The sequence below is a fragment of the Garra rufa genome, chromosome 14 (assembly GCF_049309525.1).
Source record: "Garra rufa chromosome 14, GarRuf1.0, whole genome shotgun sequence".
Lineage (NCBI taxonomy): Eukaryota > Metazoa > Chordata > Actinopteri > Cypriniformes > Cyprinidae > Garra > Garra rufa.
The window spans coordinates 27,691,018-27,710,265 of NC_133374.1; the positions used below are offsets into that span (position 1 = coordinate 27,691,018).

The window sequence follows — 19,248 nt, forward strand, 5'->3', positions numbered from 1 at the left end:
TTATTTTTAATTTAGTACTGACCTGAATAAGATATTTCACATGTAAGATGTTTACATAAGAAACAGTAATAGTTGAATTTATAAAAATGACCCTGTTCAAAAGTTTACATACACTTGATTCTTAATACTGTTGCTACCTGAATGATCCACAGCTGTGTTTGTTTGTTTAGTGATAGTTGTTCATGAGTCCCTTGTTTGTCCTGAACAGTTAAACTTCCTGCTGTACTTCAGAAAAATCCTTCAGGTTCCACAAATTCTTTGGTTTTTCAGCATTTTTGTGTATTTGAACCCTTTCCAACAATGACTGTATGATTTTGAGATCCATCTTTTCACACTGAGGACAACTGAGGGACTCATATGCAACTATTACAGAAGGTTCAAACGCTCACTTATGCTTCAGAAGGAAAATGGATTTTGAATTTAAAGATCAGGGTATATTTTACTTACTTTGACTTAAGTATCTTTTGTAGCTTCTGAGGAGCAGTACTAAAGGAAAAAAATGATATTTAGACAAAATAATTCTGTTCAAAAGTTTTCACCCCTGGTTTTTAATGCATTGTTTTTCCTTCTGGAGCATCAGTGAGTGTTTGAAACTTCTGTAATACTTGTCCCTCAGTTGTCCTCAGTGTAAAGAAAAAAGATGGATCTCAAAATCACATAGTCATTGTTGGAAAGAGTTCAAATACACAATGCTGAAAAACCAAAGAATTTGTGGGACCTGAAGGATTTTGCTAATGAACAGTAGACAGTTTCCCCTATTCAGGACAAACAATGGACTCATGAACAACTATCACTAAACAAAAAAAACAGCTGTGGATCATTCAGGTAACAACACAGTATTAAGAATCAAGTGTATGTAAACTTTTAAACCGGGTCATTTTTATAAATTCAACTATTTTCTCTTGTGGACTATATGTAAACATCTTCTATGTGAAATATCTTATTCAGGTCAGTACTAAATAAATAAAAAAACATGCATTTTGTATGATCCGTCTTATTTTAGTCAAATAATTAACATTTTGCAGATTCTGCAAGGTATGTAATCTTTTGACCTCAACTATAATAGGATTTTGCTCAAACTTTATTACACTTTCATCCCACATAAACAGATGATAAAGGAAAAGCTACGGTTGAAACCCGCCTCAGGCTCGGAGTCTCGAGGTAAAGCGACAGACGGGAAAACAGACAGCAGCCTCCAGCAACAAGTGGAGGACGAGAAAGCAAGACTTCTGATCGGCTTTAGCAACGCCGACAAGAGCTCCAGCAAAAAGAGCATCTTCAGTCGCCGCAAGTGAAGAAGCTCTTGGTCTTGAAGAAGCTGCTGCTGTATGGACGATGAGAACCAACTCAAGTCTGAGGTCTCTCTCCTCTTCACCAGTGGTGCCTTTAAACGTCCGCGCTGGGTGTGGACACGGAAACCAGCACCATAGTCAAACCTTGACTGCAGGTGCTGGTCCTGCGATGGAAGAAGGGAGTCATTCTACTGTTTATTATTAGAGCTGTACACCTAACATCACCTTTTTATCGTGCCATAAATCATTTCAACATGTTTAAATTAACTACATACAGCATTAAACCATCTTTATCTAGTAAAATAACATCCTCACAACTCAAGACCTGTAACTCAAGTGTCCTGCAATTCAACGGTTCGTCTGTGTTTTGTGTTTGGAGCATTGTGACGCTCTCCTGCTGGATCAGGAGATACTTGTAGACCTTAATCTGAAAATCAAACATACTGGAAACCCATAATATCCCACAATTAGTGAAATTAAATCAAGAATTTGTCTCCATTGTTAAATTGTACATGATACTAGTTAGCTGACCACTGTTTTACTGTACTAACTACATAGTGCAATACAAAAGCGAACGGACTGAGGATCTTCTGCCTTTGGAGCAGTTGGACATCATGGGAAGTGTCTTGTTTTATGCCATTTTTGCAGCCTGTCTGATTAATGCTTTGTAATTTTAACACTATGGCACTTTTTACACAAAGTATTTTCTGATATTTTTGTATCTGTGGCTCTCTTCTGTATCATTTCAATAATGCTGCTGATTTTTGCTTGTCAGCTTTAAAAGTGAAAGATGTTATTTTGGCTTGAATGTTAAAAAATGAGCACTATTTAGATTTTTTTTCCCCCTCACTGTATCAGGAAATGGGCCTAGTATTGTTCTTTGTACAAATAATGGGAGGTATTAAATGTCAGCAAGCATGTAAATTTAATATTTGTCAATAAAATAAAAGCAGGCCCCAAAAAGCCCATCAAATTCAGTTGGTTTTTATTACTTTATGTAAGTGATCAGTTATCAACCATAAGGATGCCAGAATATTTATTTCAAATATTTTAAGGTTAAAAAAAATATGATATATACTACCAGTCAAAAGTTTTTGAACAGTACGAATTTTTTTTTTTTTTTTTTTTTTTTATATAAAGACGTCTCTTCTTCTAACCAAACCTGTATTTATTTGATCCGGAGTACAGTAAAAACAGGACTTTATTTTGTCTTTTACAATTTCTGTTTTCTATTTTAATATGATTTAAAATGTAATTTATTCCTGTGATTTCAAAGCTGAATTTTTAGCATCATTACTCCAGTCACATGATCCTTCAAAAATCATTCTAATATTCCGATTTGCTGCTCAAGAAACTTTTATTATGTTAAAAACAGTTGTGTAGATTTTTTTAGGTTTCTTTGATGAACAGAAAGTTCAGAAGAACAGCATTTATCTGAAACCGACGTCTTTTTTGATCATTTCTATGATTTCTTAATAAAAAGAAATGATACTGACTCAAGCTTTTAAATGGTTTTATAATGTTAGAAAAGCTTTTAATTTTTAGATTAAATCTGATTTTTGGTTTTATCTTTTCTTAAAAGAATCCGGGGAAAAATGCTAAACTATTTTAAATATTAATAATAATCATAAAAAAAAATTTTGACCAGCAAATCAGCATATTAGAGTGATTTCTGAAGGATCATGTGATACAGTAATAATGCTGAAAATGTAACTTTGATTACAGGAATAAATTACATTTTTTAAATATATTCAAATAGCAAGCAGTTATTTTAAAAAATTAAAATATTTCAAAACATTACTGTTTTTGCTGTACTTTGGATCAAATGAATGCAGGCTTGGTGAGCAGAAGAGACTTCTTTTAAAACATGAATTAATTTAATGTCCAATAACTCGTGACTGGTATTGTACTAGTATAAAATGTATTATTTTTTTAGACTTAAATATAAAGATGTGCATGATATGCTAGTATAAAATATTATAGTCACCTATATCCTTCAGTGTTATTACAAATACACTGATTCTCCAGTGGACCACAGAAGCCTCTTACTAGACAAAGGAAGGTCACGTCTGTGAGTATGTGAGTTACGTAATCAATCAATTATGACGTTTCTGATGCATGCAGTGCATCTCTGTAACGTGATCTTTGTTTACGTGTTAATATTAATGAGTGGGAGGGGCGGAGTCTTGAGCTCCTGCATGTGTATTAAAGGTTTGGACGCTGACCAGTGTGCATGCTGAAACACTACTTGTTATTTTGTGTGAAGGTGATTAAAAAAACGTGGAGTTCACTTTTAATTGACGGACTTCTGAGGAAGAATAGATGTAATTTAAAAAAGAAAATCGCGAGTCTGTTGTTGATAAAATGTGATGGGCGTGTGATGGGCGGCGACGGGAGTAAAAATAAGGTAAGAGTGTTTACTGCTCTACTAGCAACACCTCACATTGATGAATGTGAACAGAGTTTGTTTAAAGTAACGCTGGGTGTACACAACTCGGTCTGATACAAGTATTGATTGTGCTCGCATGTTTGTGAGACCAAAACAGAGGAACATATCGATTTCATGAGGCAATTTCATGATTAAATTCATTACATTGACATGTGAGATGTTCCATGTCTCCTCATGTGTTACTCAGAATGTGTTTACTGTTTTAGGAATTGTTTACAACAGATAAAACCGGGTGATATTGATATTTACAGACGTTAAACAAGTCGGTTATACACACAAAATAGCCTAACTTACATTAAATCACATTATACGATTGACAAAATTAGTTATGATTAGACAGGAGCACATGGGGAATATCAACTTTAATTCGTGTATTGTTATACAGTTTGCTCCCAAAACGTATTTCATGAATTTTATTGCAGTCAGTAACAAAATTAATGACACCATAGATCGTGAAATCATCGTATTTTCCTGTTTTAAGCAATGACACTCACTTAAATGGATACCCAGCTAACAGGGAACATTCCCATAACTTTCACTATAGTTCTAGCGTTCTTTGAAAGTTCTGTAAATGTTAGGACAAAACGTTCTTAAAGGGAACCCCGGTTATTAAGACTTGTATGGCTTGATATAATGTAAATGGTGTCTCTTATTAAAACATGTAGAAACCCGTGAAAGATTTACGTTATTTTAAAAATCCACATCCTTTTATACATATTTTGGACTATGGGGGGCGCCATTATTTCGATGACGTAAAATGGTTGCATTTGGCGAGCTACTGGCGCTACCTGTTGGTATTTTTACCGCAACAAAACTCAGAAAATAAAATAATAATACGATGACCACTGAAGCTACTGAAAGAGCTTACAGGTGGCAATGGATATAGACTTACAAAATGCCATACGGTCAGTTTTTCCCCACAAGGAGTCCAAAATCTGTGCTGAGAAACTCCTTCAGTGTCATGACAAGCGTTGGCATCTTTACATCCTGCCAGGATGGCATCCAGCTAGTTCTTTCAGTAGCAGTGGTCTGCTAAAAACCAAAGGCATCAGGGCTAAAGTGGAGAGAACAAAGACGGGGGTCTTTAGTTTTATTGGTCCACAGACATCTTCCTATTCTTTTCTCTTCTTCTTATCGCTACATCGTTTCACTTGTTGCCCTTCGACTGAAAATTACAACCAAAAGCCACATAATGTGGCATCATATCAGTATTTTACTTTCCGAGTTGTGTTGCAGTAAAAATAGCAACATGTAGGTAGCTCACGGAGTGCAACCATTTCACCTCATTGAAATAATGGCCATAGTCCCCATAGTAATATGTATGAAACAATGAGGATTTTTTAAGTAATGTTAAACTTTCATGTTTTTACTACATGTTGCAGTAAATGATGTTATAATATTTGCGGAATGTTTCTGAAATGTTTGCATAAAATATTGTAATGTTAAGCATAACTTTCTTAAAACATTCTAAAACCTGGACGCTTTGAAGAAAACATTCAGAAATAGCATTTTCATAACATTTTCAAAATGATACAAGAAAATGTTCCTCTAACATTCACATAAACCAAGAAAAAAACATTCAGAAATAACGTTTTGCGAAACGTAACTTAATGGGAACATACATACTTTAAAAACATACACTACCAGTCAAAAGTTTTTGAACAGTAAGATTTTTCACGTCTTTTAAAGAAGTCTCTTCTGCTCACCAAGCCTGCATTTATTTGATCCAAAGTTCAGCAAAAACAGTAACATTTTTAAATATTTTTACGGTTTAAAATAACTGTCTTCTATTTGTATAGATTTCAAAATGTAATTTATTCCTGTGATTTCAAAGCTGAATTTTTAGCATCATTAAACAGTCACATGATCCTTCAGAAAACATTATAATGAGCAGAATTTTTTTCAGGTTTTTCTGATGAATAAAAAAAGTTCAGTTTATCATCACAAACACTTTTTTATTTACTTTTTTTGGATCTTTCTATCCATCAAAGAATCCTGAAAAAAATGTTTTAAATGTTGATCATAATAATAAATGTTTTTTGAACAGCAAATCATATTAGATTGATTTCTGGAGGTTTATGTGACATTGAGAATGATGCAGAAAATCTAGTTTTGATCACAGGAATAAATAACATTTTCATGTTTTTGCTGTACTTTGGATCAAATAAATACAGGCTTGGTGAGCTGAAGATACTTCTTTAAAAAACATTAAAAATCTTACTGTTCAAAAACTTTTGCCTGGTAGTATAAATGATGGCAGAATGAACATTTTTAGATGAGCTTTTCCTTAAAGTTGGGGCCATTGCATGTTTACATCTGAATGCAGTTTAGCTAGTGATCTGTTAAGCATTAGCCTATCATAAGTGTTTGTGATTTTCTTATAGTTATTTATCAGAGATGTCCTCTTTGCTGCAGGAATCAGCATCTCTGGTGAAGAGGAGATCCCTGTCATGTCATCAGGGCTTCCTGTCTCTCCCGGCTCAGCTTGTTCATCACAGTCTATTTAGACGCAGTGCCCAGCACAGAGAATACCCCGTCTCTGAGCAATCTCGGCCTTCAGACACAAACCCTGAGGGGCCTCGTCTGGAGTGGACACTGCCAGGCTTTATTTCAGTTTTCCTGCCAGAATTTCCTCACAGGTTTACTGGGAATAAGCATTTAGAGGTAGTACATTGCCACAAGCCTTAAAACCTTTTAAAAAATGATATAAATCACCTAAAAAAAATCTTGTTTATTGGATGATTCTCTTCTCAGATTCTTGGTTTTGTAGCCAAAGGCTCATTTGGTCCAATCCTGAAGGTGAAGGATGCGTCTAAAGATGAAACTTATGCTATTAAGGTGATTTATACCACCTTGTTCTTATTTTATTGTTACATTTGGTATGCTGCACCGTCCTCATTCCATAATTTCGGCTGTCACTGTTGGTTAGGTTTTACCCAAAGCTGAGGTTTTGAGACATGGAGTCCTTCAGCAGTCCAAAGAGGAGGTGATAATTCAAGTGAGTCACTCTGTGTCGGCTACAGCTCGTCTGATCTGGTTCTAACCGGGCCTGTGATACATGGACGATACGTGACTTCCTCTCAGTCGATGATGGCCTACAAGCATGCACGCATTTCATACTTCAGTTGTTTTGTTCATGCCGTTATGATTTCTTTCCACTTCCTCTCAGCGCCTGCGCTCACGTCCATCTCATTTTGTGTTGTCAACTGTTACGTTGTAGCGACAAGTCAGACATCCTTTCCTCCTCAGTCTCCGGGACTGTTGGCAGAGCCAGAGCAATCTCTTCATCAGTGAGTCACACCACATACAAACCCACTCTCCCGCTCCTTATTTTCCACTGCTTTAAAGCAGGGGGCTTCAAACTAGGACACTGAGGTCAAAAGTTTACATACACCTTGCAGAATCTGCAAAATGTTGATTATTTGATCAAAATAAGAGAGATCATACAAAATGCATGTTGTTTTTTATTTAGTACTGACCTGAATAAAATATTTCACATAAAAGAAGTATACATATAGACCAAAAGAGAAAACAATAGTTGAATTTATAAAAAAATGACCCTGTTCAAAAGTTTACATCCCCTTGATTGTTGTTACCTGACTGATCCACAGCTGTGTTTTTTTGTTTAGTGATATTTATTCATGAGTTTCTTATTTGTCCTGAACAGTTAAACTGCCTGCTGTTTTTCAGCATTTTTGTGTATTTGAACCCTTTCCGACAATCCAATCAAATCATGACTATGATTTTGAGATCCACCTTTTCACACTGAGGACAACTGAGGGACTCATATGCAACTATTGCAGAAGGTTCAAACACTCACTGATGCTCCAGAAGAAAAAACGATGCATTAAAAGCAAGGGGGTGAAAACGTTTGAACATTTTTCTTATTCTGCCTAAATATCTTTTTTTTTTTCATTTAGTACTGCCCTTCAGAAGCTACAGAAGATACTTACATGTTTCCCAGAAGACAAAATAAGTTAAATATACCCTGATCTTAAAATTCAAAACATATGAGTGCAAAGATGGATCTCAAAATCACACAGTCATTGTTGGAAAGGGTTCAAATACACAAAAATGCTGAAAAACCAAAGAATTTGTGGAACTTGAAGTAGTTTTCTGAAGAACAGCGGGCAGTTTAACTGTTTAGGACAAACAAGGGACTAATGAACAACTATCACTAAACAAAAAAAAAACACAGCTGTGGATCATTTAGGGACATTAGATATGTAGGGCCATCAAAAAGTTTGAAAAGCCCTGCTTTAAAGGAACATTTGAGCCGAAAGGTGAAGTGTGTTTACCGTACTAACAATGTTACTAGTGCAAGTAGTAAAAGCTTGACTGCTTTAAAAAAAAAACACTTCCCCATCTGCCCACACTGGCCAAACAAAAAAACAGTTCTGCCCCAACCTTAATGTTGCTGTGCTGTTTTCCTTGTATTCATGCATGGATGTCATGTAAAGATTACTGGGTTTACCAGATTTCTATAAGACTGGATATACAGTGGCTTGCAAAAGTATTCATACCCCCTTTTATTCAAGTTTGATGTTGCTGCCTTATGTTAAACTGCTTTAAATTACTTTTTTTCCACATCAATCTACACTTCATGCACCATAATGTCAAAGCAAAAACAGAATTATCACAACTTCATGAATAAATTAAGAATAAAAAAGTAAAATAAGTACATTGCATAAGTTTTCAAGCACCTTAACAGCCTCAAGTCTTTTTGGGTATGATGCGACAAGCTTTGCACATCTGCATTTGGCAATTATCTGCCATTCTCCTCCTCACCTCTTTACCTCTCAAGCTCTGTCAGCTTGGATAGGGGCAGACGGAAATTTTCAGGCTTCTCCAGAAATGTTTGATTGAGCTCAAGCCCAGACTACGGCTGGACATTCACAGAGTTGTCTATAAGCCATTCAGACTCGGTTTTCATTAAGGCTATCTCAATATTTTGGTGCACTAAGCTTTTCTTCTACTCTGATGAGTCCCTCAGTCTCTGCCGCTGAAAAACAGCCCCACAACATGAGGCTGCTACCATCACACTTTTCTTTTTGGGATGGTGCTCCCAAAAGTGCTTGGAATTGAGGTTCATCAGAGCAGAGAATCTTGTTTCCCACAGTCTGAGGGTCCTTTAGATGCTTTTTTGCCAATTCCAAGTGTGTTTTAATGTGTCTTCACTAAGAAGAGGATTGAGTTTGGCCACACTGCCATAAAAGCCCAGATCAGTGAAGTGTTGATGTTTGTCCTTCTGTAGGTTTCTCCTATCTGCATATAAGATCATGGATCTCAACTAGAGTGACCATCAGGATCTTGGTTACCACTCTAACTAAAGCTCTTCTCCATCACTTGCTCAGTTTGGCCAGAAGGCCAGCTCTAGGAATAGTCCTAGTTGTTTAAAATTTCTTCCATTAAGGTTAACAGAGACTACATGCTTCTGTGAACCTTCAGTGCAGCAGATTTTTTTTCTGAACTCTTCCCCAGATGTGTGGCTTGACGCAATTCTGTCTCTGAGCTCTACAGGCAGTTTCTTTTTACCTCAGGGTTTGGCTTTTGCTCTGATATGTATTTTTAACTGTTAACCTTTTATTGAGGGGTGTGTGCCTTTCCAAATCATACCCATTCAATTGAATTTGCCACAGGTTAAATGTACTCAAAGTGTAGTAACATCTACAAGCAATATGAATGCTCCTGAGCTAAATCTCAACTGTCCCAGATAAGGGTGTGAATACTTATGCATTGGAATCATTTAAGATTTTTATCTTTAATACATTTGCAAAGATGTTAAAAATCTGTTTTGCTTTGCCATGAGTGTGGATTGATGTGGAAAAAAGTAATTTAAAGCACATAAGTATGAATACTTTTGCAAGGCAGTGTATCTGTCAAGAGAGCTGAAGTTGGTACACTGGTTTAAAAACGATCTGCTTTTTGATTTTGTCCTTTCCCATGTGATTTATCTGTTTCGTTCAGTGCTTTTGTTGCTAAACCTTTCCTCCCCATGTATTTTTCTCTCCACGTCCATTCGCCAGGGCAAGCTATGCGATCTAATCATTGTGTTGTGTCTTCTACCTTTCCAAAGTCTCTCTGTGACCCTGTGGCAGAGTGAAATGGTGTCACTGGCTTGTGATTATACTCCAAACTACTGCTCCAGATCATATTGTGCTTGAATGAAGTCCCTCAGAGTTTGATCTATAAGAAGCTGGCCTCAAGGTCAGGCCAATCAGTCAGCTGTGACATTGTCTTTGTCGTGTCTCATCTCTCGGTCGTGTGTGTTTGTGTTCAGTGTGTGATTACTGCAGCACTGGAGATCTCTATACGTACTGGACACTGAAGGGCCGCTTTGATGAGAAAGATGTGCGAGTGTTTGCTGCTGAACTGGGCTCTGCTTTGGGTGAGTGTTGTTATATTCTGTGAATATGAACAAACTCTTGCTTATTTTGTATTTAAATAATCTAATATATTTAGTCTTGAATCATTTTCACTAACACTTTTTTATTTTTAAATTTCCAGGTTTTTTACATGACTTTGGAATAATTCATAGGGATGTGAAGGTATAAGATACAGTATAATACTTTTTGATTTAGTTCATTAGTTTAAATAGTGCATTATTAAAATCAAAGTTGTGTTAACTAACATGAACAAACAACGAACGACTGTATTTATTAACTAACATTAACTATGATTAATAAATACTGTAGAAGTACCGTATTGTTCATTCTTAGTTCATGTTAACTAATGTACTTAACTAAAGTAAACTAATGAACCTTATTGTAAAATATTTTCCTAAACATTTCTATTCATCCTGTTTAAATGCTCTTAATTTTTTTTCTTAAACAGATGGAGAACATCCTTCTGACTGAAAAAGGTATCAATAAACTATTATAGAAAGTTTATTAATACACATTTGAGTGTTTCTGAGAATGCAAAGTTATATTATATTATATTACATTACATTATATTGTATTGTATTGTATTATATTGATTATTAATCATTTAATTTATTTATTATTATTATTATTGTTATTGTTATTATTATTATTATTATTATTATGATTCATTTGATTATATATATATATATATATATATATATATATATATATATATTTGATTACATTATTGAAATTATTCTTTAATTAATTTATTTAATTTAATAGGAATTTAATTATTATTAATAATATTATTATTATTATTCATTATTAGTATTTATTATTATTAATTCCTTGTTGTTATTATTATTTATAATTTGTTATTTATTATTATTATTTATTTCATTATATTAAGATTATTAATTATTTAATTTGATTAATAATAATAATAATAATATTTATTATTCATACTCATTTATTATTATTAATAATAATTGTTGTTGTTATTATTATTATTATTCATTATTAATTATAATTTGTTATTTATTATTTTTATTATTATTATTACTAATTATTTAATTATTATTATTATTATTATTATTATTCAATATTAGTATTTATTTATTTTTTTATATTATAAATTATTTAATGTTATTATTATTATTATTATTATTATTATTATTTATTATTATAAATGTCATTATATTACTATTTAATTTTTCATTCTGCTTTCTAAAGACTAGTCGGAAATCTTATAAAATTATTAGTTTATTCTACAGACAAAAATATGTAATATATTTTTTAATATAAAAAATATTTCAACGTAATACTTTTGTAAGACGTTTATCCTCAACATAGTCATCTTAAGCTTGCTTACTAAAGGATTTATGGCAATATAATCTAGACAAATATTTAAATGTAGTATTTAATATAAAACTGCTATACAAATATATTGCACAAATGTATCAGTTAACCTAATTATCTACTATATATCAAATATTTTATAGGTAACATAATTCTATTAAAATACAAATTATTTATTGGTTAATTAATGATTATTAATGAATAGGGGTTGAATAATTCTGATAGCTGTCAAAAATATTACATTAAATATTGACATGACTTTTTAATATGCTACTAAACTTATAAATGCAGAGTTTTAAAAACTTTAAATATTCAGAAAAGCATACATATTCTAAAAAATAAAAAAGCACATATACCAAGACAAGGACCATATACAGTCAAGCCCGAAATTATTCATACCCCTGGCAAATTCTGACTTAAAGTTACTTTTATTCAACCAGTTTTTCAACAAGTTTTTTTTTTTTTTTTTTTGACCGTAAATGACACAGGCTTCTCCCAAGAGATAATACGACGATGTAGAAAAGGCATCATTCTGCGAAAAAATATTTCTCAGATTTTATTTACATTTGAACAAAAAGTGGCATGTCCAAAATTATTCATACCCTTTGCAAACTGTCACAGTCTATGGGAAAATCCAAAGTTCTATACCATTCCAAATAGTCCAAGCTGTTCTAAAGCATCCTAATTACCCTGATTCATTGGGAACAGCTGTTTTAATCAACTCAACAGGTGAAAAACAGAAGCTCTCTGCTGTTGGTTTGTGGACAGTCATGGCTAAGACAAAGGAGCTCACTGAGGAACTGCGGCTGCGCATTGTGGCTGCTCACAAGTCAGGAAAGGGCTATAAGACTATATCTAAATGTATTGAAGTTCCAGTGGCTACAGCGCAAAGTATTATTAAAATATACAAGATGTTCCGCACTGTGAAAAATCTCAGAGGACATGGTCGGAAGCCAAAAGTGACACCTGTGCTGGTCAGGAGGATAGTGAGAGAGGTGAAAAAAGAATCCAAGGATCACCACCAAGGCCATCCTGATGAATCTGGGCTCTGCTGGTGGCAACATCTCAAGGCAGACAGTCCACAGGACACTGAACACCGCTGGGTTCCACGGACGCAGACCAAGGAGGACACCACTTCTCCAGATAAGGCACATAAAAGCCTGCTTGGCCTTTGCAAATGCTCATCTGGACAAAGAAGAAGACTTCTGGTCTTCTGTTTTATGGTCAGATAAAAAAAAATGTAATTGTTTGGCCGCAATGATGTAGCCTTCATTTGGCGTAAAAAAGGAGAAGCCTTCAACCCTAAGAACACCATCCCCACTGTCAAACATGGTGGTGGGAACCTAATGTTTTTCAGCCGGTGGACCAGGGAACCTAATCACAGTAAACAGCATCATGAAAAAGGAGCAATAAATCAAAATTCTCAACAACAACATCAGGCAATCTGCAGAGAAACTTGGCCTTGGGCACCAGTAGGCATTTCAGCACGACAACGACCCAAAACACACAGCAAAAGTGGTGAAGAAATGGTTAGCAGACAAAAACATTAACGTTTTGCAGTGGCCCAGCCAGAGTCCTGACTTAAATTAATTGAGAATCTGTGGAGGGAGCTAAAGATCAGGGTGATGGCAAGAAGACCCTCCAACCTGAAAGAGTTGGAGCTCATCGCTAAAGATGTATGGGCAAAAATACCAGTGGAGACATGCAAAAAAACTGGTCAGCAATTATAGGAAGCGTTTGATTGCTGTAATAGCCAATTAATTATTCTATTGATTATTGAGAAGGGTATGAATAATTTTGGACATGCCACTTTTTGTTCAAATGTAAATAAAAGATGAGTAATAATTTTTTTCCACAATAATGCCTCTTGTACATCGTCTTATTATCTTCTAGGAGACGCCTGCGTCATTTCTAATAAAAAAAAAACTTGGTTGAATAAAAGTAACTTTAAGTCAGAATTTGCCAGGGGTGTGAATAATTTCGGGCTAGACTGTATGTCCTTTGTGTCTTTGGATTGTTTTCAAATGTCCATCTCAACTGTGAAGCACTCATTTAGCTTTCAGTAAAGGGAATTGTGGAAGAGGAATATTAATGCGTTCTCATTTAGGTCACCTCCGCTTGACTGATTTTGGGCTGTCTCGCCGTCTCGAGCGTGGCGATAGAGCGTTCACTATCTGCGGCACAATACAGTACATGGGTGAGGCTGAAATCTCAACTGCACTCTTTTCAAACAGCAAAGATTTCCGTAGTAAGACTGTGTTTACCGTCAACTATATGTGGCTGTAACTAAAGACATGTATAGCTCTAAGCAAATGAGCTATTTCTGTAAAAATGGATGTTTAATTACATGATGTGGTCATTAAACAGCTCCTGAGGTCCTGAGCGGCGGCCCGTACAACCACGCTGCAGACTGGTGGTCTCTTGGCATTCTTCTCTACGCTTTAGCCACTGGAGGGGTGAGACATATCCAGAGGACATACAGCAAGATGAGCATTGTACTTGATGGATCTGTCAAGATCTCAGTCATGTGTAGAAAGTGCTGCAGGCTGCTTATACAGACTGTGTCTTTTTTTTTTTTTTTGATTTCTAGTTTCCTCTGTCGGCGGAAGCAGATCACTGTGATATGCTGATCAGAGTCAGTGAGTGTCCATATGACATGCCGGCAAACCTCAGTCCAACTCTGGGCTTCCTGCTCATAGAGGTGACACACTATACCATAATCTGCATACATTCATTTAGAGTAATTATGATTGCTAAACGTATACATAATACAATTAAAAAACAAGTATATGTATATGTGTGTTTTTTAACATGCATATACAATAAAATTCATAAACATGCATTATACAATAAAAGAATAGTGTATGACTTATATAACTGTGTTATGTATGTTTAAAATATAAGTACATGTAAAAAGCATTTATTAATATTTTTATTAAGACTAGGAATGTCAGTTTAATACATTAACTTAATTGATTAGTTATGAAAAAATAATGCGAACATAAATATTTATGTTCCGTAGTTTATGTTAGGCCATTGTAACCTAAATGTTTATGTATAATAAATTTTGTTAAATTAAATTAAATTTTTATTTTTAAAGCTACAATTTGTAATGTTTACTTGAAACTTTCTTATTTAAGACAAAAATAGCTTTAAATAATCTTTTTTGGGTATTTTCACCGTCACATTTATTTTGCGATTAAGTAGATTAATTATTTGACACATCATGTAATTAATTAGATTAAAATATTTAATTGACTAACAGCCCTTATTAATACATATTTTATTAATAGAATTAATAATAGTCTAATGTTTATGGGTATGAACTTTTTTAAATTACATAGCCATACACATTAGACTATTTTTAATTATGTAGTAAAATACATATTTATACAAAATATTAATAATAGTAATACTAATAATAATAATAATTATTATTAGTAGTAGTAGTAGTAGTAGTAGTAGTAGTAGTAGTAGTACAATTATTATTACTATTAAGTATTAATTTATTAATAATAATAATGAAAATATTATTATTATTATTATTATGAATCATCTAATGTATTAACAATATATCCATGAATAATAATAATATTACTATTAGTAGTATTACTTTTGTTAATATTGTTTTATTAGTATGTATATTATTAATTATAATTAATAATAGTCTAATGTTTAGGTATTAACATTATATTGATTAATAATAATAATAATAATTGTACTACTACTACTAATAATAATAATTATTATTATTGTTAATATTTTTGTTATTATAATTAATATCTAATCGTCTATTATAATTGTCTAATGTTTATGGGTATTAACAATATATCCATAAATAATAATGATAATAGTGATATTATTATTATTATATAATTAATAATAATTTAATGTTTATGGGCATTAACATTATATTCATTAATAATAATATAATATAATTATTATTATGATTATAATACATTCATAAATTATATATTTTTAACATAACATTTGTTATTTATGGATGTTAGTTGTATAATGTTCAAAACATTTATATATAAAATACATTTTTATAATTAACTTTATTGATATCATCTAATGTTTATTGAAATACCCAATATTTTATGTGAGATATATAATTAAAGGGTATGCAAACTGAAAATGTATAATTAAAATATATTTCTAAAAGTATGTTTATTTACATGCATATAGATTTCCATTATGATTTATATTCATAGAACATGCAATAAAAAGACAATAATGTATTACATATATAAATGTATTATGTATTTCATGTATTATAATACAAGTTAAAAAATACACATGTTTTATTAATATCATCTGATGTTAATGGGTTGAACAATAAATCCATAAATTCTATTTTATTTGTGTTAATATTATTATACATTCATATTCATGGATATATATTTATGGATATATATGGATGTTAATTGCATTCATTAATTCTAATGTTTATTGAAATACTCCATATTTTATGTGTAAGATATAATTTAAATTTAATTTATACTAATAATGTATAATAATAAAGCACACCTCATTAAAATAAATTTTTTCAGCATTTTTTTATTTTAATTCCTCCTTCAAATCTGAATGGCCTAAAATCTTGCTGTTTATGCAAATATTCAAACCAGTCTTTCTAAAACGCTCTTATCATGTATGAATACAGCTTCTGTGCAAGATCCCAACACGTCGCTTACGGTGCCTGGAGCTCTTCCAAAGCCAGAAGTTTTTCCACGGCATGTCCTTTGATTCCCAGCTGCTGCAGAAAAGTCCCATTGAGCCAATCCTCGAGCTGAAGAATCACCCTGACCGACCGGAAAGGTCGATGCGAGGTTTATCATTAGACCTACTTCAGAACTTTGAGTGTGACCTACTGAACTCTCCATCCACCCCTGCAGATTTGTCTCCTACCTTGATGAAGATTAAGGTAAATGAAGACACAGCAGGAACTGAAACAAAAGCAATAGGAACCAATTCTCCATGAAAACAGAACATAAATTAACTATTTTTTTTCTGTGTAACATTCAGTGTTTTGCCAAAGACAGATAAAATGCCACAGTATATTTATAATATTTTACCCACTATTAGAAAGCACAAACAAATCAATCGATGTGAATAGCCAGTCAATGACAAGTATTACTACTGAGTTATTTTAGTCCTATTTAATAATCAGATTTCTTTTAATTGAATATGCATAAAGTGTATTAGATTTTTGACAATGATACCTCCGTTTTGAAAGTTTAACGATAAGCCAATATTTGCCTTTTTAATATAAGAACTGTTGGGTATTATTTACTTTAGTTCCTAAGCATATTTTTACTTATTTTAAAATAAATCTTGTTTTTACATTTATTTTTATATTTATATCGGTTACTGTGATGCCCTGTTTTGCACCATAAGAGTGATAATCTGACTACAGTAAATAAAACTCATCATGCTTACACGTAAGTATATTGAGATACTAATATTAAGTAACATTTTAGACACAATATTTCCAATTATTTTTTGGAAATAATAGTTCCAAATGAAGCCATAGCAGAATCAACTTCTGTGCACGTCCATGCAACACTCAGGAGAAGTTTTAGTTAGTTTTGTTTCAGAATAAATAAGTGTTTTTGAATGAATTTGTTGAGTGAATGATTCAGTGACTCGCACAGGCGTGTCACTTGTTTCACTCCTAAATGAATCACTGTTTTTGAATGAAACAGTTGAGTGAATGCTTCAATGACTCAGTGATTCACTCATACAGACATGTCACTTGTTTTACTCCTGATTAAATCAGTGTTTCTAAATGAAACAGTTGAGTGAATGATTCAGTGATTCACTCATACAGACATGTCACTTGTTTCACTTCTAATTAAATTATTGTTTTTGAACAAATTGGTTGAGTGAATGATTCAATGACTCACTTAAAGACATGTCACTTGTTTCTCTCCTGATTAAATACTTGTTTTGGAACAAATTGGTTGAGGAAATGATTCAGTGACTCACTCAAGACATGTCACTTGCTTCACTTCTGAATAAATCAGTGTTTCTGAATGAAACAATTGAGTGAATGATTTAGTGATTCACTCATACAGACATGTCACTTTTTTCACTTCTAAATGAATCAGTGCTTTTGAATAAAACAGTTGAGTGAGTGAATGATTCAGTGCCTCACTCAAACAGATGTGTCACTTGTTTCTCTCCTTATAAACTATTGTTTTTGATTGAGGAAATGATTCAATGACTCACTCAAAAACATGCCACTTGTTTCACTCCTAAATGAATCAGTGTTTTTGAATGAAATAGTTGAGTGAATGATTCAATGACTCACTCAAAGACACGTCACTTGTTTCTCTCCTGATTAAATTGGTTTTGAACAAATTGGTTGAGTGAATGATTCAATGAATCACTCATATAGATGTGTCACTTGTTTATCTCCTGATTAAGTACTTGTTTTGGAACAAATTGGTTGAGTAAATGATTCAATGACTCACTCAAGACATGTCACTTGTTTCACTCCTGTTTAAATCAGCTTTTCTAAATGAAACAGCTGAGTGAATGATTCTATGACTCACTCACACAGACTCACTTACACAGATATGTCACTTGTTTCACTCCTAAATGAATCACTGTTTTTGAATAAAACAGTCGAGTGAATGATTCAATGACTCACTCATAAGGATGTGTCACTTGTTTCACTCCTGATTAAATAAGTGTTTTTGAACCAATTGGTTGAGTGAATGATTTGTGACTCACTCAAAGAGATGTCACTTGTTTATATTCTGAACAAATCAGTGTTTCTGAATGAAACAGTTGAGTGAATGCTTCAATGACTCACTCATACAGACATGTCACTTGTTTTACTCCTGATTAAGTCCGTGTTTCTGAATGAAACAGTTGAGTGAATGATTCAGAGTGATTCACTCATACAGACATGTCACTTGTTTCAGTCCTAAATGAATCAGTGTTGTTGAATAAAACAGTTGATTGAATGATTCAATGACTCACTCAAAAACATGTCACTTGTTTCTCTCCCGATTAAATTATTGTTTTTGAACAAATTGGCTGAGTAAATGATTCAATGACTCACTCAAAGACATGTCACTTGTTTCACTCCTGAATAAATCATTGTTTCTGAATAAAACAGTGGAGTGAATGATTCAATGACTCACTCAAAAACATGTCACTTGTTACTCTCCTTATAAATTATTGTTTTTGAACAAATTGGTTGAGGAAATAATTCAGTGACTCACTCAAGACATGTCACTTGCTTCACTTCTGAATAAATCAGTGTTTCTGAATGAAACAATTGAGTGAATGATTTAGTGATTCACTCATACAGACATGTCACTTTTTTCACTTCTAAATGAATCAGTGCTTTTGAATAAAACAGTTGAGTGAGTGAATGATTCAGTGCCTCACTCAAACAGATGTGTCACTTGTTTCTCTCCTTATAAATTATTGTTTTTGATTGAGGAAATGATTCAATGACTCACTCAAAAACATGCCACTTGTTTCACTCCTAAATGAATCAGTGTTTTTGAATGAAATAGTTGAGTGAATGATTCAATGACTCACTCAAAGACACGTCACTTGTTTCTCTCCTGATTAAATTGGTTTTGAACAAATTGGTTGAGTGAATGATTCAATGAATCACTCATATAGATGTGTCACTTGTTTATCTCCTGATTAAGTACTTGTTTTGGAACAAATTGGTTGAGTAAATGATTCAATGACTCACTCAAGACATGTCACTTGTTTCACTCCTGTTTAAATCAGCTTTTCTAAATGAAAC

The 19,248-nt window shown here is 33.0% G+C and overlaps 2 protein-coding genes across 2 annotated transcripts in view; both read left to right on the plus strand.

Moving 5' to 3' along the window:
• Positions 1-2,269, plus strand: part of LOC141284663 (bridge-like lipid transfer protein family member 2) — a 38,072-nt gene extending 35,803 nt beyond the window's left edge. The window contains exon 40 of the mRNA XM_073817655.1: positions 1,110-2,269. Within this exon, the coding sequence (XP_073673756.1) occupies positions 1,110-1,295 (186 nt within the window). The 3' untranslated portion in view covers positions 1,296-2,269. The remainder of the gene's footprint in view (positions 1-1,109) is intronic.
• A 1,279-nt stretch (positions 2,270-3,548) lies between these two features.
• Positions 3,549-18,036, plus strand: LOC141285137 (ribosomal protein S6 kinase-related protein-like). The gene is made up of 12 exons (XM_073818188.1): positions 3,549-3,699; positions 6,157-6,405; positions 6,496-6,579; positions 6,671-6,739; positions 6,962-7,031; positions 10,022-10,129; positions 10,249-10,289; positions 10,576-10,603; positions 13,576-13,665; positions 13,836-13,924; positions 14,059-14,169; positions 16,135-18,036. Exons 1-12 carry the CDS (start codon positions 3,673-3,675, stop codon positions 16,450-16,452), a joined length of 1,284 nt encoding a protein of 427 aa, XP_073674289.1. The 5' UTR covers positions 3,549-3,672; the 3' UTR covers positions 16,453-18,036.
• Positions 18,037-19,248: the final 1,212 nt, after the last annotated feature.